Source organism: Hippocampus zosterae, chromosome 10 (genome assembly GCF_025434085.1).
Source record: "Hippocampus zosterae strain Florida chromosome 10, ASM2543408v3, whole genome shotgun sequence".
Classification (NCBI taxonomy): Eukaryota; Metazoa; Chordata; class Actinopteri; order Syngnathiformes; family Syngnathidae; genus Hippocampus; species Hippocampus zosterae.
In genome coordinates, this window is record NC_067460.1 from 18,909,879 (window position 1) to 18,933,866 (window position 23,988).

At 41.0% G+C, this 23,988-nt stretch overlaps 3 protein-coding genes across 9 annotated transcripts in view; 2 read left to right on the forward strand and 1 right to left on the reverse strand.

Annotated features, from left to right (window-relative positions):
• Nucleotides 1–23,988, forward strand: part of aasdhppt (aminoadipate-semialdehyde dehydrogenase-phosphopantetheinyl transferase) — a 131,828-nt gene that overhangs the window by 78,811 nt on the left and 29,029 nt on the right. The gene's annotated exons all lie outside the window — the stretch shown is intronic.
• On the reverse strand, nucleotides 77–4,281 carry kbtbd3 (kelch repeat and BTB (POZ) domain containing 3). 4 transcript variants are annotated; one of them, XM_052077772.1, is made up of 10 exons: nucleotides 4,065–4,281; nucleotides 3,632–3,834; nucleotides 3,379–3,544; nucleotides 3,052–3,234; nucleotides 2,623–2,796; nucleotides 2,032–2,319; nucleotides 1,398–1,640; nucleotides 1,017–1,307; nucleotides 800–949; nucleotides 77–644 (listed from the first exon to the last, which is right to left on the reverse strand). In XM_052077772.1, the coding sequence occupies exons 1-10, from the start codon at nucleotides 4,164–4,166 to the stop codon at nucleotides 522–524; spliced, it is 1,923 nt and encodes a 640-aa protein (XP_051933732.1). In that variant the 5' UTR covers nucleotides 4,167–4,281; the 3' UTR covers nucleotides 77–521. The 4 variants fall into 4 exon arrangements, with proteins under 4 accessions (XP_051933732.1, XP_051933733.1, XP_051933734.1 ...); XM_052077773.1 differs by having other exon boundaries at nucleotides 3,778–3,834; nucleotides 4,065–4,221; XM_052077774.1 differs by lacking the exon at nucleotides 77–644 and having other exon boundaries at nucleotides 806–1,307.
• Nucleotides 4,992–23,894, forward strand: fam168a (family with sequence similarity 168 member A). 4 transcript variants are annotated; one of them, XM_052077815.1, is made up of 8 exons: nucleotides 4,992–5,377; nucleotides 13,509–13,617; nucleotides 14,064–14,146; nucleotides 15,175–15,255; nucleotides 17,086–17,231; nucleotides 17,441–17,627; nucleotides 19,083–19,210; nucleotides 19,436–23,894. In XM_052077815.1, exons 2-7 carry the CDS (start codon nucleotides 13,556–13,558, stop codon nucleotides 19,193–19,195), a joined length of 672 nt encoding a protein of 223 aa, XP_051933775.1. In that variant the 5' UTR covers nucleotides 4,992–5,377; nucleotides 13,509–13,555; the 3' UTR covers nucleotides 19,196–19,210; nucleotides 19,436–23,894. The 4 variants fall into 4 exon arrangements, with proteins under 4 accessions (XP_051933775.1, XP_051933777.1, XP_051933776.1 ...); XM_052077814.1 differs by having other exon boundaries at nucleotides 5,164–5,377; nucleotides 14,055–14,146; XM_052077817.1 differs by lacking the exon at nucleotides 13,509–13,617 and having other exon boundaries at nucleotides 4,997–5,377.

A 23,988-nucleotide genomic window follows, 5' to 3' on the forward strand; every position in this document is an offset into this window, starting at 1 on the left:
TGCTATTTTGATGATTATGTGAGGAAAAATTGCAGTTAGAAGAAACTTTCCAAGAGCACTTGCGGGGCACACAGGATAAAACATCACAGATTTATTCCATTGTATCACTTTCTCATTTTACATTTGGGTCAGATTTATTTATATACAATGAGGTCTTCTATGAGAGCCTGGTTGATGAGTGATTAAGCATATTGGCTTTCCACCTCCGTGGTTGGGGGTTCACATCCGGGCTCCAGCTGTCCTATGTGGAATTTGCATGTTCTCTCCTTGTTTGTATTGTTTTTTTTACCCAGATATTATGGCGCTCACATTCCAAAAATATGCATTTTTGGTTCACCGAAGAATAATTTGTCCATAAGTGTGAATGATTGTTTGTTTATGGTAAAGTGGGAAGATGATCTTTGGGAGTGGATGTGGCGTTAATGAGAGTTAGTTACCGGTAGTTAGTTACAATTTGCTTCCACATCATTGATCACTATGCTTTTTACAAGATTGTAGAGTCTGCTTGCCACCTGTGTCCATCATTCTATGTCCCTCCATGGGTTTGTGTGCCTGTTAAAGCTGATGAGCTGGCAGTGGAATTCAGTCAGGGCTCTGGGCATGGGCGTCACTTCCTCCCATTGACTCCTGTCACTATGGTACACCTATGTAGAACAACAATCATTCATAGTGAATGGATACACTCTATCCCCATAAAACAGACACATTTACAAGGCCCCTGAACCCTATTTCATATCTTTACGAAAATGCGACCAGAGACCAGTTTGACCATCTGCATATGAACAATCCTCGATTTTACCTGGACTTCATCTGTAATCTCATCAGGGGAATAGTCTCCACCTAAAATGTAAATTTTCTCTCTTGTACCAACTGCTCCAGCGTTGAACCCTGCACACTCAAATGACCCCTCGCCCTTCCACACACATGTCTGAGGGCAGAAACTGAACACCTGCAGGACGAAACACATGTGTTATGTGTGATCAAAGAAAACTTACATCAAACACAGTAAATCCTACCTTGTAAGTGGACAGGTCACAGAGGTGCAGTGTTTTATTAATTGACACGGCCTTGACTAGCGTCGCGTGGAAAAACTGGCCAAATTCTGCCACCAGGCGGCACCACTGGTCCAGTTGGGCATCATAGCTAAAGAAACAGTCCAGTGAGGGATTGAAGGAGTCTGTTATCTCCACCTCTGATCCCAAAGTGTAGATAATGCTGCCACAAGCACTGGCCTCAGGATAGAAGATTGCTGTCGGCAGTGGACTGACTGAAAACCAGCTCTTGGCCAATGGGTTAAAATACTCCACCTGAGCATATAACGTGTTGTACTGCCAACAAATGCTCTAACATGGATCTCATAGTTAGACACACTCATATAAAAAAGTACGTAAAAGCACCTCTAGTAGACTGGGAGAAGCCCCTGTGGATCCTTTCGTCCGCCCCCCAATGACATAAACTCGGTCCATACAGACCACTGCTGTGTGCATGGTTCGGGGTCTGGGCATCGCTGGAGCCGGTGTGCAGGTTCTAGTTGCAGGGGAGAAGCACCAAACCTCATCGGTAGCATCATGGAAAGGCTCTGCCACGTGGATTCGTACTGTCCGGAAACAGTTTCCACGGCAACCTCCAGTGATAAACATCTTGTGGGCAATAGAGAGAAGAAGGGAAGGAAACATTTACATTTCACTCACATTTTTTTGTATGCCATTATGCCACTTGGCTTGTGTCAAGTATAGCTGAGTACACCATGAACTCTGCCAGGCAACATGGAGCTGGCAAGTTTGAAATTACCAGCAAAATGCATCTGCTTGCTAGTTTACTGTGAGTTGTGAAGTTTGACCATGCATCATGTCTGCGGTATCTGTGCAGTTTATAACCCTGTCAAAAGAAGATAAATTGCAGCTAAAAATAACACCTTTGTTGCTCAGTGCTCAACATATTTTCCAGATAAAAGTACTGCAGACTAATTATTGTATTTAATTAAATTCTGTAGTGTGGCGGTGCGCATTTCCAATTCCAGTCATCACATACCTTCTCAGCATAGCTTGTCAGGTGGGAGCCGGGCAGGTCTGGCACTGTGCTCATTCCATCCCCCTGGTCCATTCCAAGCTCCTTCCACTGGTCTGTTTCCAGGCAGTAGCAGAAAGAGTGTCGGATCTCTCCGTTCTCCTCCGTCTTGTGGATGTAAATGTAGCTTTGTGTGGTGGCAGGCCTGGCATCGGTGAATAGGCCACAGTGCTGACTCTGTCTATTTTGAGCCGCTGAGATCAGAGCCATACAGGAATGATTGCCGCTAAGCAGATCTGAGTCATGAAGAGTCTTAGAGACAAGAAAAGAATACATTTTGGGAAGGAAACGTTTACATTCCATTCACATTTTTTGTATGCGATTATGCCAGTTGGCTTGTGTCAGGTATAACTGAGTACACCATGAACTCTGCCAGGCAGGAAATGGCCATGGAGCTGGCAAGTGAGATGGATGGATAGATGAAAAATAAGATATATTTAATTTAGAATAAATTGAGAATAAATTTAATCTACGCATTTGTCCGCGAGAGGCAAAAAGACATCATGAGCAGCATTAAACGGAAAGGAGAACATCAACAAACATAAAAACCGGTACCTCAAGTGCGTGTTGTGGTAGCTGGTGAAGTCTCGTCAGAGGTAACAATGCAGGTAGCAGCTTCTGTCTTCCCGGAATGTCTCGGTGGATCCATTTTAGAAGTGACATGACCACAGACTCCTCACTGGGCACACAGAGGGCATCTGACCTGAGGCATTCCTCCAACACATTCACCTATAATGATTAGAACTGTTTTTAGAAGCTTCCATTAGAATGGCAATTGTTTACTTGTGCATGAATTCTCTGCAAATCATTGAATAAATTGGTTAAAGTCAGAGTTAGGTGTTAGTGTTAGGGTTTGAGCTAAGGTTGAGGGAAGGTGTACATGGTTCGATGGGTCGAGTACAATTAGTATTGGGTGATGATTAGCGCTCAAGTTTGGTGTACTGGAAAAGTCAGGGTGAGAGTGGGTTTATGATCAGCTGGCACCTGCATGTCCAGGAAGTCTTGAGTGTTGGAAAGGTCGTGGAAGTTTTGAACCACAAAGTCCATGGCACTTTGGAGGAGGGAGTCTGAGCCATACACTTCAGCGAGGGCCAACAGTGACAGGCAGTTACCAAGATCTATCATTCCTAACAAGAAGTCACTGCAGGCTCTGAACAGAACTGACACCTGACGACACAACAACACCAACTATGTCATGTTATCGAGTATAGTTATTGGATTGTTCACTTAGTCTTCAGAGCTGTAGATACACATTTGAGAGGAATGAAACTGGATTAGGTGATCTGTGGCTGCAGAGACGTGTGTTTCTACCTGCAAAAAGGAGGCGAGCTGAAACAGTGAGTCTACATTTCCTTCTGTAATAAGAATCTCGCCAGAGTAGGCAAAATCCAGGAAGGAGTCCACCACAGCCAGAGACTGGTTACACAGTGTTACTGAACCATCATCACATTCTCGCATAGCCGCCTCAAACATGGCCCTAAAAAGACAAAGGTTACACGACAGATAGAACCGCATCGTACATTAAATTTTCAGGACAAATGTACAGGTAAAAAGAGATCAAGACCTGAAGAAATCGCTGCATGCAGCAAGAACACAGCGATGGCAGGGGAAACTGTGCTCCTGGACTTTTATGGTGAAATCAAATAAAAGGCCTCGCTCCCGAAAAGACCTCAGAACACCCAGCAACTGAAGTGCATGTGAATTTGATACCTGCAGCAGCGTATGTCGTTCTCGGATCTCAGTGCAGGGCTCTTTCTGCTCAGCCATCTTTATAACGATAAAAAAGACATAGATGATATTTATGCGCGCGTAAATATGTCAATGTATTTTTTACGTCGCAAACCAATACTTTTGTACAATAAATAAATAAATAAACGGTGAACTGCAGGCGCATATCGGTAGAGAAACGCTCCATATGAACGTAATGTTATTGTATATGCAGTAACCTGTCGGTGTCAAATGTTTCCCTTATTACAGGTAACACAGGTTGTACTTACAGTAGCAGAACCATGGATAGAGCTCGCTTGTACTTTCCGGAAACGTGATATCCCGCGAGAACTCGGAAATACTGTGACTTGCTTGTAGCTACGCAATACCATACGCTAATGTAATTTTTAATGTTATAATCTTATAATATTTACCGGAAGTACATAGACTTTTGAAGATTTACGTTACAGTATATGCGGACATGAATGCTTTTGTTTTGGACGGAAGTAAACGCCACGACTAGTGGGAATTGGAGTTCTTTCTACTCGGTTGACTTAAAAAACGGAACTCATAGACAAATGTGTAGAGAATTAAATATTAAAGTATATGCTGTACACAAAAGAGACGGAACCCATAACAACAGAATATTCCAATCAATGACCAAAAAATAAATAAATCAATGAACACTGTCTATGTAGCCTATATTGTGTGTTGTGTAAATGCGCACGCATGTTATGCAATCCATAAAAAAATGATTCGATGCAAATGGTCTCTTCTCGATTGCTGAAAACATTTCACCTCTAATTCAAAGGGCTTCCTCACTGTGGCGTTTGAAGTTGTTCAGATGCCGAGTTGTTATGCAAAACGGTGATTCACCAGCCAAATGTGGCAACAACAGATAAAGATAGATGGGAGCAGGGCGGGAGTGGGAGTTGTTTTCACATGGAGCAGGACATGATTTTTATAAAAAAAATACAAGTAATCTGGTCTGGGACGTTTTTTTTCCTGTGGGACGCGGATGGGGTGACTGGGTTTGTCGCCGCTTGATGTCGCTGTCTTACTGTGTAGTCTAACGTGTGATTGTGTTGGCGATTAGAAACCACAGAATCTGACTAACCGAATAATTTAGCGGGGTGCAGTTTCAAATCAAGTCAATATTAAAGGACTTTAAAGGACTATTAAAGTTTTTGATCCAACGAGAGCACCCAATACCTGCGAGAATTTACAGTAACAGTAAAGAGTCACTCGCGCTTGAATTAAATGGCGTGCTTTTTTGTTCTCTTATCAGTTGTTATTCATCATTCGGATTTTTTTTAAACCGCGGTCGGTTAGCCTCGTTCCCGCATCCCTGCATCATCTCAACATCACTCCCTCCTTCATTGCCCCCTCCCTCCCTCTCTCCAGGCAGTGCATCCCCCATCCCCCACTCATCGGCCGTGTCTGTAGCAGCGCCAGTGGGCCCACTCAAACGCAGATCGAGCTCAACCAGCCCGCACCGACCCGAGCAAGAAGTCCACGCGAGAGAAAGGCGATCACATTAGTCTCCAGCAAGCGCGGAAGGGAAGAAAAATACAATCGCGTTTTCTTCGACCGAGTGACGTTGGTAAGTGTCGTTGTCGTCGCCTCATGGGGGGTGGGGGGCATGTCGGTGTTGTTTGTTTTGAGGCTCTTTCTTCCCCTTGTATAGCCCCAATAGTCCTCCGCGTTGGTTGTTTAGGAACTGGCGGGCTAGCTAAGCTAAGCAGACTTGCTGAACCAGTGGAATGGAAGTAAAAGTAGTTGGAGTATCGCCACGGCTTTTAGCGAAAGAACTTAGTCGACGCGTCGTGAAAATGTGTTGTTCTGGTCCGTTACGGCGTGGCCCACTGCACAGTTGCACCCTCCCTCTTATTAGTCATCTGCTAATCTTACTCCAGCTAACTCACTTAATTAGCTATCTGAAGCGCGCGTGCCGAAGGAAAGATGCAGGGATGCTTCCGCGGTTTACTTTGCAGTTTGTAGCACGCGAGCTAAGCTAACATTTGCAGTATTATGAGTGAGCTCCGTGCAGATTCCTGCATGGACTGGCACGGAATGAAAGGATAAAGCCACGCGCGCACTATGTGGCTAACGTGGTGATAATTTGGCAAGATGGCATCTCCGAGTTCATATTCAAAATGGTGTACAGTATTGAGCTTGTTTGAGTGTGACCATTTTTGTCCAGCAATGGCTGTTTTGGCGTTGCTTGCTATCTTTGGAATGTGACGCACTGCCAGTGCGTGCAGCGTTGAGATAGATAAGGGAGGAAAAACATAACCCACGATAGGGACGTAATAAGAAAAACGTGGGCCATTATAATGAGGCATACTGTCGACCGTTTGTTTTTGTTTCTGTTCTTCTGCTTTCAACAGTAGCAAACTGTAATCGTGTGACGCAGCGAATTCACTTGGATCTCATTCAATCTAGGATCCATGACATATTATGGGATTATTACACTATTCCCGATGTGTGATTGTTTGGTGCGGTTGGAGCTGTAACTTCAAACCTTTTATCATCGATTTAGTTTTTTTTAATTATAATTTTTGTCTAAGTATGTGGTTTATCAGAGGATTGTTTCCCCAGTAGAAACTTCACAGAAATAAAGTTCAAATATTTTAGAATTTTAAAGCTACAAATGATTCTGTTCACTCTGTTTTGAGTTCACTTCCTCTTAGGTAGAATGATGTCAGCTATGGGACGGAAAGCCACATTCAAACTTGACCTCCAGGATAAGGCACAGGCATCAAATCAGGAGTTAAAAACATTCAAAACTATATTTTTTTGTATACATAGAGTAACTCCGTTGATGAAATGTCGTAATAGTGCTGCAGCACGGTACAAATAAATTTGTTTAAATTCAAAGTCTGCTCATGCTGAGCTGTTTGAAACATCCGTCAAAGTGTGAGAGGCAAATTAAATTTTATCTTCAATCTAAGGTGACCATCTGTTTTGGTTGTAAAGTGTCCTTGGGTGTTTTGAAAGGCACTAAAAAATAAAATGTATTATTATCTCATCCTGGAGGAGCTAAAATGGCGATGAGTGGCATATATGTAGTTTTATTTGTTTATTTACTTTTTTGAGGGGGGCCAGCCACGTGTATTAATGGAGGGCTGTAAAACTGTCAAGGCTAGAAAGCTGGAGTCTCTTAATGTCATTAGAGGCTGGTCCAATAACAGACTGTTTGAGCACCACTTCATTCTCTTGTGGTTCAAGCACTCACTGAGTTGTTCTTTCTAGATTAGAACCGGGATTTCCAACCCATGTGCCGCACGTTAGTGTGCCGTGAGAGTGCTTAAGGTGTGCTGCGGGATATTTTTACATTTCACTTACCGGTAATTGGTCAAAAAATTATTTATTGATAACAAATACTGTACCTTTGTTCAGCTATCTAAGACAGTGACCTATAGTCAGAGAGAACAAGGAAATTATTTACTAGATTACTCCATCAAACAGTCTGATAAAACATAATTTTGCATTAAAGTGAATTACAAAACATCTGTTCAGTGATTACAGTTTATTAATTGATTGTTGTTGTTTACTTTGTATTGTTTAGTGAATAGGAGTGTCCCAATCACCCCCTTAAAAATGTTATGTATAATATGTACAGTATATGGTCACCTGATTTTGAGGCACTACCTGAGTCGGCAAGCTCTTAAGGAGAAAAAAAAAGTGCATTCAAATTGTCATTTTCCATCATGACACCTTTTCTATGGCAAATGGAGGAGTGGTTCAAACCAAGTAAAACATGTGAATCCTTTTTAGGCACATCAGTTTTTCACGTGGCGTATTAAATTAGTTGTGTTGAACGCAGCTCTGTCCTTTCCACTACGAAAAATGCTCAATTTGCACACATTGCAAGTTGCTTAGTTTCCACGTGAAAATATTTCCATCATGCAGACATTATCATTGTTCACGACGCTAGCTTCATGTTACAACCAGAATGTTCCCCCCACTGGCCATGTTTACTTGCACTGTTTGCGGCTGTGTTGCGATGATGCGTAGTATATAACGTCTCTATAGATATTTTTCTCTTGGCAATATCTGTGTACTTCCAAATTAGTTTGTTGCTTTGTAGCCCTTAAAAATACAAAAGATATATAAATAAAATAAATACAAATAAACCCTAAGTTAATCGGCTGAAATTAACGTGATTAGGCCCTATTTCCGATCACGTGATCGTGGGACATCCCTATTAGTCAGCCAAATCAGTTTTCAGTTAACTGATTCATTTGGAGCCCTTTAACCAGAAGTCTTTGGTGGGGCAATGGAAGAACGTTCCATTGCAAAAGTGGCTAAACATGACAAATTGGGAGAACTACCTGTAGTTAGATTTAATCATTTTAATTTCAAATACGCGGCCCGGTAGTCCAGTGGTTAGCACGTCGGCTTCACAGTGCTGAGGTCGTGGGTTCGATTCCAGCTCTGGCCTCGCTGTGTGGAGTTTGCATGTTCTCCCCGGGCCTGCGTGGGTTTTCTCCGGGTGCTCCGGTTTCCTCCCACATTCCAAAAACATGCGTGGCAGGCTGATTGAACACTCTAAATTGTCCCTAGGTGTGAGTGTGAGTGCGAATGGTTGTTCGTTTCTGTGTGCCCTGCGATTGGCTGGCAACCGATTCAGGGTGTCCCCCGCCTACTGCCCGGAGACAGCTGGGATAGGCTCCAGCAACCCCCGCGACCCTAGTGAGGATCAAGCGGCTCGGAAGATGAATGAATGAATTTCAAATACATTTCAGCCCAAATAAAGTTATATACCCCTGAATAAACAAACACCTTACCTGGAAGTCTCTGTTGTATCTAAAAAAAGATGATTTGAAGAATGGAACAATTACACGAGTACATTTTAGGAATATTCATTGCCCCTCACGGAAAAAGACCACAGGTTCCTAAATAGAGATTCAAGTGATTGTGTAGGTGGGTTTCACACTTCAGTGAGCTTGAAAGCATGAACATAATGAAGGGATGTGGGCCCTAGAGATATGTGACTGATGAGCTCCTTTCGGAGAGCAAAAGGGTGATGTAGGTGGAAGACAGCACAGTGAGAATGGGACATGTGTCCTAGATCTAAAATAGCCCCCCCCCTTCTCACAGATCACTGTACCTGCAGCCATAGTTGCTGGCTATCATGATGTCTATTTTTTGGGTGGAGGTGGGTTGGGGTGGGCGTGTTTTACATTGGTTGAATAGGCTTTTCCTGCCAAACCGCTGCAATTTGAAGATGGCATCCCAACAAGGGGTATCATGACATAAATGAGTTATAATAAACTGATAAAATGTTAACATACGTCAACATGAATACAATAAGATCAAGTGTATTTGCCCGAGTCTTCTTTGTTGGTAGTGTCTTTTTCATTTGGAATGGCGAAGTGATCCGCAGGTTCCCAATTGTAAACACTTTTCATTAAACAACTTGCTGCTTTTATAGTGTGTCCTTGTCAAGTAAGGAATACATTTCCGTTTGCTCTTGTTACTTTTTGTATAGTGAAGAACCACGCAGCAAAACAAGCTCTCTGACAGAGCAGAATGCCTGCCAGCTCTCCAAAATAAACACTCTTCTCCACCCACCTTTCACCAATATGTTACTAAGTGAGAGAAAAGATGAAGCACACATCTAATGTAACTTGTCACTCCTAATAAGGTTTGCGATAAATATTTAGTACAGTTCAGTTTTAAGGATTAATTAGCAGAGGGAAAAAGACAGCAAAGCCATGTTCATTGCCAAGCTAACTGGCTCAAGTTATCCGCTAAACGCCGTAAATAAGTGCTTGCTTGATTGACAACACTTTTCCCAGAAGTCTTGATATAATATATTGAAGATATACTGTATACAGTATCACTAATGTGATTTGTTTTCACAATAAAGTACAGTTTTAATTTTGACTTTTCAGATTTGCATAATAAATGTTCTCCAAACTACAGTAGATCTCATCTTTATTTTTAATCAATTTCTGCCTGGGAATGTGACATTTTTTTTAGGCCTCTTATTTAGATTGACATCCACATATGTGATCAAATGTCTTGGCTACTGTGCATATTATGCTTATAATTGATCATTTTATATAGCAGCACCCCTGGATGCATTTCTTATTTGATACAGTTTTGTTGCACGCCATTTCAAAATAGAGTGAGAAAAGGTGAGCAGTCATGGTATGTTGTATAATTTTAAATCTTAGAATGACAGAAATGATCAATATCATGCTCGTGATATATAATTGCCTACATCATGGGAAAAGATTCTTTCCATATCGCCCAGCTCGACTTCTCATGCAGTCTAGAGGATGTTTCTTTGTTTTGGGTTGTTGAAACTGGTGTGTTCTATTCCCTCCTGCGTGGAAGTGTGATAACGCCCACGGCTTCTGATTTGTTGCTGTAAGAATAGATGCCTCGTGAGGTATTATGTGGGAGTATAGAATTAGCATGGGGGTTGCGTTATATCATACACGTTCACCAGGAATGGTTGCTGCTCCCAATGTGTGTATGATGTTTATTCTTTCACAATTTCTTCCTTTCATTCTTTTCACAATATTTCACTCTCACTCCTTTGCGCTCGTCATTATTAACCCCTCTTGTCTCGAGTGCCCCTGGGCTACAAGAAGCTCCCTTTTATAGGGTCCAAACCTCATTATTGTTTTCAGACACACAACCAGTTTAATATGTGAATAAAATATGCAGGCTTACTTTGGAAAACCTCTCTGGGCTTATATGTGAGGCACTGACAAACACACAGCGACAAAAAAAACCCCCCTGCTGTGACAGCATGGAGCTGTGTTTGACTCATACCTCGAGGCCACATTTTATGAGTTCAGCCCAATTAAAGTCCCACTAATTGAGTTTAAGTGATGCAAATCGGCCGGATTATTCATCTTCATAATTGTTTAACGTTGATCATAGCAAAACTCTAAAGAAACCCTCAGTGAGTCATTTCAACAGCCTTCTCACTGAAATGAGTTATCCCTCATCCCACTCTACATACTTTTGTGCTCATAGCGAGCCTGGCTTTTGTTTGACTGTCAACCAATAGGCTGAATCTCATGCAGTGTTTCTTGCAATCCCCTCGGGAGTATTGGTTGGCGACAACCGTATGCTTGCTGTACATTCATCAACACTTACCGTATTTTCACTACTATACGGTGCACCGTATTAAAAGGTGCAGTGTCAGTTCCGGGTGGTATTTCTGTATTTAACACATACACAAGACGCATCGTACTATTGGATGCAGGCATGGTAAAACGTACACTAGCTTAAACAATACGGTAGCATGCATGCACACTAGCCGATGTTTTTAAAAAGGCAGCGGGAACAAAACAAATTTGGTTGTCCTTCATTGAAGTTTTTAACAACGTACGGACATTGTATGTATATTTTATTAATCCTTATCCACAAATCCATCAAAATCCTCATCTTTTGTATCTGAAATGAACAGTTGTGTGTCACTCCCATAAAGACAACATAGGCAAACATTATTAAAAGTTAATGCCGGTAACACTGTTAGCTACTGTTACATTGTGCTAATGCGACCTTCTGTTTGACTTTGACATGATGGTGCTTCAGTGAAACCTACTACTGTACTTCTAACGACATCTTCCTTACTAACTCCATTATCATATTCCTTTGGTGTTTGAACTGGGATATAGCATGATATACAGTACAATTGTGCAATTGTTCACGCACGCACTGGTGCGGACCACATGACTGCCATATTTTGAAAGGTGTTTTTGCTTCATAAGTTCATCTGTTTATGACCGGTGTCTTGTTTTTGTTGTTGTGTAATTAGGACATCGTAACAATGCTGGAATAATAAAAATGATTTGTCTAGCTGTCAAGGAAGTAACGCTACATTGATTAGCATGCATTTTCCCTATCATAGAATTCTATTCTAGATAATAAATACACATGCGCATACACATTATAGGGTACTATATTACAAACTGAATTTCTATAGACAGCACATCGAGCACTCATGGCTTTTTTTTTCATTTGTGTATAGATCATAGTCATGATGCTGTTTAAGATTTTGCGCGCTGTTAATTTTCTTGAGTTGTCTGCTCGCATCTTGTGCTTTTTCATTGTTTGGATTGTGAATTCACCGCTTTTATTGAATGTTCTTAACGGCACACAGACAGACACACACATGGAAGCAAACACACACAACAGGGAGGGAGAGCGGGTTTCAAAATCTGCCATTGTGGCACCTTTCTTCTGATAATTTCACCTTGCAAGACCAAAATAAATTCATTTAATTGGATGAGGCTAATATATCTATGATTATTACACTTTGATTTTTGTTTACTACATCAGAAAAACAATTGCCATGACTTCATTATATATTTTGTTCAAAGTAATGAAACTGTTAAACGTCACCCCTACGATTCAAGAGCATGTTTCATAACCGTCAGGAATGGTCACCATAGGAATGTGTACCAATTACTTTTATTTGTATCATTTATAATTTATTCATTGTAATTTTAGACATTATTTAACAAATTAACATTATTCCCACAAACACCTGCAAAAAGAAGCCAAATATTGGACCTCTCGAGTACCAGTAGCGATTCCCAGGTACCGGGAATCAGAACGCAACTGTTTGAAATGTGAAAGGTACCTCATTCCTCGGTTCCCAGCTGTCAAGAAGTGTCACCAATTTGGCCGCACTTCAGAGAACGTCCATCATACTTGTCTAATCTTCCATCCAATTTCATCAAAATCCAACGGATGAGCCTCAGATCGAACTCCTCAGATCTGCCTTCAAAGTAACGATGTGGCTCTTGAAAATGTCGCATTGAAGGGCATATGGGACATAGTGGACCTTGTGTCAGTGCGCTGTCTGTGGGATAATTACATGCCGAACAAACCCAACCAGCTAGTGTACAGAGTACCTCATTTTCCTTTAGGATATGAGGTTATTGTACCATTGAGAAATGTATGCATTTCATTTTAATACTCAATTTAGTATGATGATTGTGATGTTGAGACAAGCATTGTTTAAAAGGTGATTTTGTATTACAATTGTAAGCTTCCCATTACCTGGTACTCGCTGTAGAACATGACCTGGTCATTGAGGAAAATATAGTCGGTGCAGTTTATGCGGTTGACCCCGCAGAGCTGCAAATTGGCACCTATGGGTTGACCTATTCAGAGTCCCCCCCCCCCAATATTTTAAAATAGTTTAGTTTGCTTGTTGTTTGTATTAAGTTAAAAAGAAAGAATAATAATCAGCTCTGCATCTTGCATGTTCTAATTGTATGTTCTTTTGTCAGCAGTCTCCCGTAAACCATTCTATTCTACCCTTTAAAAACAAACAAAAACATGAAGTCTTGACTCTCTACAAATCACAATTTTCGAGGTAACAACAGTCAGTGGTCCATTGTCTGTCAATTTCCTCCCCCCCTTGCTTTTGTTAACTATCTAAATGGAGCAACAATTTACTCAATATAAATCAATGATGGTTTAGTGGGGACTTACTTAACAAGGTTTGTCGGTTTTAGCGTAGTTGATTAATGCCGTTTTAGTGCTGTGAAAGACAGCAGTGACCACCGCACTTGCACTCACTCACCCAGGCACGCGAGATACACTCCCGCTTCCCCTGCTGCTATCACTACTTGTTTGCACTGATGCTTGCTTTTTTTGTTTCCTTTCTTTTTTTTTTCTTTGCCTTGCATTTTAGTTTCCCCTTCTCTTGTGTTCGTTGTAATCATGAACTCTCACTGTTTTAATTTCAGATTTGCATATCCACTTCCACTCCTTCCTCATTTGCATACAGCAAGAAATGGCGAGCGGGCATCCCACAGACAAATTCAGTTTCATGTATCAACCAGACACGCACAAGAGGTACGCGGCACACATCTACACGCTCGCACACACTACTAACTCACACTTGCTCATGCCGATGTTGTCTTTACGGAAGGTAAGTACGTGGAAGCGCTCGTCAATCTTCGCCGCCACACAGGACTACTAAGCCGTTAGTATATCCAGCGGGCCTCATACTTTCTCTTTAGAATTTAGCATTTCTTTGCGTTGAATGGATGTTTTTGTTGAGCTTACTTGATGTGTGATAATATATGGGCGATTTTGATCACCGAATACTGGCAAAATCCTTTGGCTGGATGTTTGGCTAGAATAAGAATCGTTGCTTGGCATTTGTTTGCGGATGTAAATCTTGTAAATATATTTGTAATTTTCATGTCCCTTTCCCATCTCCTTTGTCCTCTCTACTTTCACCTCATCTTTCCTTGTGTCACAATTTTCTCCGTTTCACCCTGTTTAAGCAAAAACAGGTTGTCTTCAGCTATGAATCCAGTTTACAGCCCTGTTCAACCTGGAACCCCCTATGGGAACCCCAAGAACATGGCCTTTGCAGGTAGGACAATCACATACAAGTCATCTTTATATACCAACAAATTACACAGGTTGTACGCCTGATGCAACAGTACATTCGTAAAGCTTTTTGTCCCAGCTAAGTACTGAATGTGTAGGTGAAATACTGTCCATGCTGAACAGTTTTAGGTAGAAAAACCTCTTGGGACTTTTTTTTAAAAAACTCGTAAAATATGTGATTTGAGTGATTACCCATAGAAGCATCACTCGTGTTATTGAAATAAGAATAAGGCCAGAGATTCTCCTCTAAAAGTCCAGAATCATTGCCTTCATGGCGGCAAATCAGTGACACTTCTGACAAATACCGTTAAGATGAAACAAGGTTGAGTAGTAATTTGCAGGGCGAACGCATGCCAAGTCCAAAACACGCTAAACCGGCTCTAAGCTATAATTAAATGTAGTCGTGAAATATTGGATTCGATGATTGATGTTCACATTAACATTTTCAGTCAAGTCTTGCCAGTACTGCATTCGTTACAGCAGAGAGTAACCAACTATGGGCAGCAAATGAATGTGTGTCAAGCGAGAAAAGAGGATAAACAACCCCACACACTAAAGTCCAAACATGAATTAATACTGTTGTTGTTGTCCCTAGCCGATCGACATGATCAGAAATTTTGGCCATTCACATAGTTATCTAATGATCGTATCGGCTGATTTTTAAATGTTCTTAATTTCAGGAAGACCTTTACTTGATTCGAACCACTACTGATTTACAGCCATATTTAATAGGTATCATCTCCGGATACCTTTGTTTAAAAATAAAATAAAATACAGAAGACAATTGAGACAATTTGGATGTGTCTGAATTGTCTCCTCCTACGTCTTTAGTGTTGTTTGTCTCATTTACTAGGTCGGTGTGTATTGGCTGTGTTCAAATTCAGACATTATTTTAATGAGCACCATCTGTGCGCGTCTCTCTCCAATCCAAACACTTCTCCCATGGATGTTTGTGTGCCATTTCCCTGCTTCTTTCCTCTTTTTAATTTCTTTCTCTCTGATGTCCATCAGGCTATCCAGGGGGATATCCCACGACAGCACCCACATATACGCCAAATCTATATCAAACGGGAAGCCCCGGGTATCCACCTGGTGAGTCCAGTCTGTTTAACACATATACAAATGACTTCTTTTTTTTTTCTGTGAAACATTTTCCCACAAGCTCCACAAAGATGGATGAGATCATATGCCGAAACATTTCACTAGTATTATAGGAATCACAGATCAAGTTTTAAATATGTTTCCTTAAAATTACTCCCTGGATCATCATTAGAAGCGTCTCTCTAATTAGGTCATATGGGCAAATGCAAAGAGCGCTGCAGCCTCTCGGGGTGCAACCAAATCACCAAACGATTCACCTTCAGCATAATTCAATCGAAAAAATGGTCATTACTATGACTCCTAAAATACAACACATAAAATAGATTAAAATGTAAAGTGATGGCAATGATCAGTGATGTCTTTTTTCCATCCAAGTTTGAAATATCCTGTTTGGTTGCTGGTCCTTGAACATACCTCGTGTGAGGCAAAACCGCAAGTCCCTTTGCATACACGCACGGGTTGAATGGACACCAAGAAACCTCATTCGTGACCCAGGGTTTCTGTAAGACCCTGTGACACTGGAAGACAGCCACAATTCTCGTGCAAACCATGTCGCCAGACAGTCCCCCACGCTGTTAAACTGGTGCCCGTGGCTGTCCCCCGGCGAGCTGACACCACACTCAGCGGGATGGCCACCGACAGGAATGACTGGCGGCTCCACGGCAAGGAGAAGTTCCCTCGTGCGGCCTTCCGTAAAACATCGGTCAGAATTGGCACAGAACAGTTCAAAGAGTCTCCAAAGGAACCCCTTGAGTGCATCATACTTGCTGATAGCTAGTACAGCCCCCAACAGCGTCAACAGTCTGGCTGTCGTCAAGGCTGGAGCTGGGCCTCTTTGTGCTAAAATAAATAAATAAATGTGCTCCTCTGATCGTGGTCTTCAATCACTACTATATATTTGTCACATCATTAAAAATCAAAATATATTTCATTACCCATGCCATGCGTGCCATAACAGTGTATTAGTACGTACACGCAAATATATGCCCTCTTTTAGAAATACACAAACACACACGCTCACACGGAGGGAGCGAGTAGCATCTCTTTGTTCCCTTGTCCTTGTGCAAGGGGAGCTTGCCTTTATAAGCCGTGCAGCACTCCCTAGCATGTTTGACCTTCAGACTCCTCCGCTTGGCCATTCAGAGGTACTACAATGAACAACAAACGAATGAAATCTCATTTTCCAGACAGTCACGTGGCGCCTGTCAGCAGTCAAATATTACTTCAGCCCAATGACTTGCCACAATGATTCGGTGCTGTATGGACGAATTTAGTGGCATCTTCAAATGTATTCGTAAATATGTCATTAGTGATATGTTTGATCCACCAGCAGCAACAGAGCACCAGTGCGCCATCTGCAGGTTTCTTTAAGAAATACACCTCGTTATTTCCAGAATTATTATTGTCAAACTGTAAAGGTTGTCCCCTAGCCTTTTACTAGGACAGTGAGCCAGCCTTTTTTTTTTACAAGGACCACAATAACCCCTAACCTGAAATTTTAGGGTTTCAAATTTCCAGTCATTTTCACTTTATGACTGATAAATGGGCTGAAGTCCGAAGCAGCTGTTTGTCAGTCACCCAAAAAAAAAAGATTCCCTAAATTTTGCACTCTCAAATTTTAGGAGCAAAGTGCCACCATTTACGAGCAGTCCAGAGCACTGTAAGATGGGTGTAAGATACATACCAGTACACATTTTTCAGAAGGCCTCTTGTATTGTCCATCGCATGCAAACCAAAAACTTTGACTCCAATTGTATTTATGTTGATGTTATCGTCTGATTTTAATCACACACGTTTCTTTCTTTTTTTTTTTCCTTCCAGGATACACTGCAGCAGGCACCCCATACAAAGTGCCACCGTCTCAGTCAAATGGAGCACCTCCTCCCTATACCCCGACCCCGACACCATACCCTACAGCTATGTATCCCATCCGCAGTGCCTACCCACAGCAGAACCTGTACACACAGGTAAGGGTACTTCAGAAGAACACATCAAATACTTGGTCCAAAGTATTTCTTCTGTGAATGAAAAAACATATTCAGATATTTAGCTATCGGGATAAAACTTCCATATTGCTGTGGTAACCCTGAGTATCGGGAAAGTGTCATATGTCCTTCTAGTGTCACTGTTTGTGCCATACTGACTAAAGTTTAATTTCTTGCATATTCCTCCCCAGGGCGCATATTATACCCAACCGGTATATGCAGCTCAGCCACATGTGATCCATCACACCACTGTGGTGCAACCAAACAGCATCCCATCCACAGCCCTCTACCCAGCCCCCGTCCCTGTACCCACTCCTCGAAACAATGGCATGGCTGCCATGGGGATGGTCGCCGGGACAACCATGGCCATGAGTGCAGGTGGGCTCAAGCTTGAGACGCGTGTACATGTTTACTACATGCTGGATATCTTTTTTTTTCTTCCCTCCATTTCTTTGACGGCAGCAAATCATCTGCAACAAATTTAGAGCTATCTTTAGGTGAAAGGCACTGGCTGATTTATGCCAGTGGTCAAGAGCTTTGATTAGCAAGTGAAAAGTATTAGGCTCAAATGTTGGATGATTGACAACGTTATCGTGCCGCTGTAGTTCACAATCACCATGTCATTTTCACCTTATTTGGAAGCAGTGATAAGAGGAGGGATTTGCGCGACAGTGATGCAATATGCATTCTCAAGGTTGTAACTGCTATTACAGTACTTGATGGGGCAAGCTAGCATCAGCAATTTGAGGGTACAGTGTGCTGTTGTTCTGGTTGCAGATTTTTTAAAAATGATTATCACTTGATTTAATCTGGTACATTATAGTCGGATTGAAGAGAATTGAATCTTTGCTGCAGCCATTGTTGGGCATCAGTTGACCTCAGATTTGGTATTTGTTAAAAGATGCATTCATCGGTTGCAGCGGTCGAACCAACACAATCATTACTCGGGCTGCAAAGATTAGTCGACGAACCACGTCGGTGATCAACATCGTCTGCAATTAATGTATTCATTGGAGCGTCATTTATTTAAATGTTTATTTATTTGGTGTATTGTTGTTCTCTCGAAACTGCCTGGTCTCATGCTTCTCTCACTGCCTGTGGGCCTGTATGCGACGCATATGCACGGCCGTGATAATCGTGACTGAGACATCCGCATTGTGGGTAATGTAGCGTCGGGGCTAACTTGTGTTCGCAACAGAGTCCAAACGTTACGGTGCATTTCACCGAATATATTCGAACATGCAACATGACGGCGATGCTTGAAAAAGAAAAAAAACCCTTTCCCTTAATATTTAAGGATTTGTTTTAATGTTGTTCCAAATGCATACCACATTTTGATTGTATAGATTAGATCAATTCGCTACTTGTAAATTATGCATAGTCGTGAAGAAAAACAAAACATTTTAGATACAGATTAAATACAAAATGAATACGAAATATGTTTACCAGTATCTCTTTGTGCATTCATAGATAGTTTCGCTGTCTTAATGCAGTGCTGCATATTTCATATTTTGGTTCCATTTTAAGTCCACAGTATCTCCTTCAATTTAAGTTGTTCCTTCATTTATAAACAGGTCAAGAATGCATCTCATTTGTCTTTATTATTCATTTGTATATACCTTAAAGAATTCAGAGTTGCTAGCTAATGATGGTTATATGAGCAGCTGCCGCGATTTATAAATGATCCGATTCGTCGACTAATCGCGACTGCTGTTGGTGATTTTGTGGCAACCCTGTTCGTTACACCTCCATGAACAATATTGGCAAAGTTCAAGAGCCATTTTGACACTGCTAACGTCTGATTATTATTATTATTTTTTTACCTTTCTAAAGGGACACTGCTGACAACACCCCAGCATGCTCCTATTGGCGCGCACCCCGTTACTGTGCCCACTTACCGGCCCCAGGGCACACCTGGGTACAGCTACGTTCCACCTCACTGGTAGAGCCCACCAGTTTATGTAAGTGTTCACCCACACTCTCTTCTTTGGCCACTGTCCTCATTCCCTTTCCATGTGCACGCATTCCTTTTGTGGATCCCCTTTTGTCTCCTTGACAACCAAGCTTCCACATTCATTCCTTATGCAACAACAGTACATGCAACACATGACTTAATGCGGCAATATTACATGCAACACCAACCTGTACCTCTGAGCTTTTTTTCCTTCTTCTTCTTCTTTCTCTAGATCTGGAGTCCGCCATCATATGCAACTGCTCAAATCTGACCCAGACTCCTGGTAACCATGGGAACTCAGCACCATGCCTGTTGTTCTCTTCAGAACAAAAACTAAAGTGCAACAGCCACTTTAATAGCATCCTCTAACATTTTTACAAAAGCTGCTTTTTTATTTGATTAGTTTTCTTTAAATCCGTTCATTTGCCAAACAATCTTCTATTGTGTTTAGATTTTTTTTAATTATTATTTTTATTTCTTTCTCCCCCTATTTTCTTTTTCCATGTTTGTCATTGGAACACCAGAAGAACGCAGACCGAACACAAGTGTTGTTCGTGGGTGCGCGTGTGTGTGTGTGTATGTCTGTGTGCGCGCGCGAGTGTGGAGGGGCTAGGGGTGAGAAGGGGGTGTTAGGTAGACATATGTGGTCCCGCCTGCTTCTCAGTTGGCTGGAAAATATAGCGCACTTATTCTTCAATATCATTTACCTCCGTCGTGGCAATTACTCGACCTATTGACCTATGCTGCCAAATTTTTTCCAAACTAGATATCAGCACAGGGTTTAAATACCCAATTTCATTTTGTTTCATGCAGGTATTTAAATTGCTTTATATTCCCTTGCCTTTTCCTTTTGTTTTCACTTTTCTTTTATGTTTTCACCAGCAATCTGCTTTTCACCATTTTCCTCATCAACTTTGTTTCATTTTCAATCCAACCTTACTTGTCTTAATGGTCTTGCTGTGAGTCTGTCACCTGTCTGTACGTCTCCATGTGTGTGTTGTATACCGCTTTCAGAAGCGTTCAAGCATCATTTGTAGTGTACAATTAAAAAAACAATCACTTCCTTCATGCCGCATACTATGCAGTCTAGTATGTTGTGACACTGCGGATTCATAGAGCGCGAGTGCATTTTTTGGTCACATTTAGTTACTGATGTTGTTACTTGGTTTGCTGTCGGTCAGTGTATTCAACAAAGGTTAAGATATTTACAATAATTGGGTGAACACCGCGGGCAATCATGCACACCGTCACTAACCCGCGCTCCTGTTTTTGGGAGAGGAAAAATGCAACCGGCTCGTGGCACTTACTGATGATTAACACAAGAAAATCCAAGACGGACAAATGGACTTTAAAGGGATAGTGTTGGCAGATGGCCATTCACGGTGCGAGACATTTGGGGTTTGTGGAATCTTACCTGCTCGGGACTGCACAAACGTCTTGTCTGTTTTGCACTCTAAATACATATTTACTCACCGATTGTGTTGTCTCATTTCCTCGCCCAAACGAGGACTAATAACAAAACACCCAGCACTCGCGAAACCATACTCACATCATTTAACGGCATCTACTGCTTTTGATTTTAAGAAGAGCAGAGCTGTCACTGAGAGACTGCAAGCGTAAAACGGACTTAAACTTTTCATCATTGTAATTCATTGTAAACAAGGCCAACATAAATGGTGTCATAAAGTGGCAGACATCCCTCCAACACATGATCAGCTCATTGGCAAGCTCTGCCAAGCTTGATCACTTGAATCAAGTGTGTTGGAGGAAAGAGATCTTAAACATTCTGCATGGGGACCCTCGAGGACCGGAGTTGGACACCCCTGGTTAATCTAACCTTTAACATGTAAAGCATTACTGTCTAGTGACAAGCGCGTACATAATCTGCACCCAAAAAATAATCACTTCATCATTAAAAAAGAAAAAGGTTTAATCAAATAAAAACGTACTACGTGCATTGGGCTGGGGCAATTTGAGTCCATAAATTCTTTGGCTATTGGTTCTTAGGTTGAGGAAAGGCAGGTGCAAGGTGTAAAATGTAGGTTCGTGGCATTTTCAGGATTCACAGAAAAAAAAAATCGCCAACTTGTGGAAGAAAAAAACCTATTGGAGCATTTGCAGCAAAGGTTAGTTGAGGTGACTTGATATTGCAATAAAACGGAGACTGCCTCATGATTGTCACTATAGTGATTGTGTTCACAGTTAAAAAAGAAAAAGAAACAGAGTATGCAGGCTCTGTATGCAGCCTTAATATCATACATATCGGCAATTTGGCTTTTGAATATCTGTGAGGAACTATTCCCTAAAATTAGACAAAATAAAGCAAATAATTAGTAGTATCATTTAATGCTAAGTAACCAGGTAGCTAACACCTTTTTACTGCTTTTTACTGAGTGTAAAAGACACAATATTGTAATTAAAATAAGACTAAGTTGAGTGTTTGAGGTATTCTTAGTTCACAAATCGTACACTAAAACATTAAATCTTAAGAAATATTTCATATAGCTTCTGTCAAAAGTTTTGTTTTTTTTGGGGGGGGGGCTTTGTCATGTAGGTGTTGGAATAAAAAGCAAGCATAACAAGAACATTTTAATCCACCAAAGAGAAAAAATAGATTTGTGGATTTTCTTGCGTGGGATTTATTGAACCTACGCTGTTTCTTCACTTCACTCTGGTTACTTCAGCATAATAAGTACCGGTATGCATAATATTCAGGTGTCGAATTATAGCATCGGTTTAAAGTAAAAAAAAAAAAGCTGTATATTTATACAGCAAGTGGTACAGTAATGCATTTCTAGCTAAGCATGGTTGCATCTTTGTGGCAGCTATTGTTTGTGCTTTTGACATTTTATTTGAGCTCCATTCCTCTTCAGTGTATTTGTTCTTGTCGGTTTCTGATTGAGAGTGAGGTGAGGGGGGGGGGCATAAATGAGGCTTTTTTTCACACCTTGACAGAGTCATGGGTGACTGACAGAGCTGAGGTGGACATGTACGATTGCTTTGACGGTCCGACGGCTTGGTCCTCGGCCTCCACGCCCATTGCGCCACATGTCATTGTTGTTGGGTAAACGTTTCTTCTCCTAAGTAACTGGTAAACTCTTGTTAAGTCTCGCTTCTTGTGAATCTTGTTTTCTCTTATGACTGTCTTTTCTCACACTGTTGTTAATGCCTATTGCCTGTCAAAATTTTAACCTGTCTTGCTGTTTTTCTTGCCATGTCGACCATTTTGTCAGCCCCCCCCCCCCAAGAAACAGAATCATTCTGCCCATAACAGGGAAGCAAAATGTTGCCACATCTCTCATGTGACCAATCTCCTTTCATTCAAACATGTGCCTCTCAAATTGTAACAATGAAATTCTCACAGGGCCACATTGAGAAGAAAAAAAAAACCCCACCCTGCACAAATAGTCTTCATTTTTGTGATGAATAAAACGGAGTACAAAAAGATATTACAAATTGAAAAGTTCTAATTTTAGAAAAACAGTCAAGAGGGGGCGGGGTTATGTGAGGCACTCATACTTTGTACTAAATTCACCCCGTTTTGGTATTTTAAATAAATACACTACAGAGCAAATGTAGGCAGCAGGTGTCACCAGTGACGATGTTTGAACAGGTGATGAACAGTCGTTAGATGACAGGCCATGTTGCCATTTTCTATATATATATATATATATACATGTATAAGTTTTAAGACAAAAATTGTTGTGGTGCTTACACATTGCTTCTTTTAATGTGGAAGCTGGGGCGGCACATCTGCATTTTAGTTGTTTCAGATCATTACCCAAAACAATTAGCTCAAAGCAGTTGTTTTCCATAGTGATGCTTCCTCATTCGATTCCATTCCTTGCCTCTTGTTGATTTCAATTTGCACTTAAATTAAAAATGGACAGTTAAACACTTATGTGTGTTGAGGTAAATGTAGTTTTACTTCCATACTTTATTCTGTTCTGAGCATTGTATGGGGGGGAAAAAACTTTTACTGATCTCTTTTCCCTGATGTTGATTTTTTTTTTCCACTTTGCCAGTGAAAATGTGACCAAACCATTCAGAAAACCGCTCTCCTTCATTTCCACCACTTCTTTCTTCTTTTTTTTGCCTTTCAGTTGCTTGGTCTTACTTTATTGTCCAATGCAAATCAAAACACTACTATCACAGTAAATAGTGTCCTGGATGTTCTGCTGCAGCATTTTAATTTCAACTTGTCAACGATAACTCTTGGTTCAATTAGACACTAAATGTGATGCAAAAAGTGGAAATTCCTTGTCTTCCATTAAAAAAAAAAATTAAAAAAGGAAAGAAAGAAAGGATACCTGCATCCATCCCTCTTGGATCAAGTATTAGGAACAATCCAACTTTCGGAAGTTTTTCTTTGGTACCCAGTTTGCACACGCAATTGTATTTTCCATATGGTTGTGTTTGGAAACGGAAGCCCAACGTCTATTAAGCGTTGAGAGAAGTGAATTGTTTGTTAGCTATTTGGTCCAGAGTGAAGGACCTGCGTCAGGCTTGTGATATGAAGTGTAAATCTGTCTTGATTTTTTTTATTTTAATGTTTTTTTTTAATGTTGGATTATTTTTTTGTAAGATCAGTTAGTGATCTTAGTACTATAACTAAGCCAAGTTTGTAATTGTATATTTACTGTAAAATGTAGAACATTGAATAACTATTAAAATTTTCCTACAAAAGGAAACGTGGCTTACCTGATTTTTTGTTTTTGGGGACGGGGGTTGTTTTATTCACTTAATTATTCAAACAGTGTACCGGTAAGTTACTGAACCTGTACG

Excerpts from the sequence above, each read along its gene's own strand:
- kbtbd3 (XM_052077772.1), bottom strand. The coding sequence starts at position 4,166 with ATGGTATTGCGTAGCTACAAGCAAGTCACAGTATTTCCGAGTTCTCGC. Across the intron at positions 1,641-2,031 it reads TGACAAGCTATGCTGAGAAG|ATGTTTATCACTGGAGGTTG; the intron begins GTATGTGATGAC and ends ATTGCCCACAAG. Across the intron at positions 950-1,016 it reads GTGACCTGTCCACTTACAAG|GTGTTCAGTTTCTGCCCTCA; the intron begins GTAGGATTTACT and ends TTCGTCCTGCAG.
- fam168a (XM_052077814.1), top strand. The coding sequence starts at position 13,556 with ATGGCGAGCGGGCATCCCACAGACAAATTCAGTTTCATGTATCAACCA. Across the intron at positions 17,232-17,440 it reads AGCAGAACCTGTACACACAG|GGCGCATATTATACCCAACC; the intron begins GTAAGGGTACTT and ends ATTCCTCCCCAG. Across the intron at positions 17,628-19,082 it reads AACCATGGCCATGAGTGCAG|GGACACTGCTGACAACACCC; the intron begins GTGGGCTCAAGC and ends ACCTTTCTAAAG.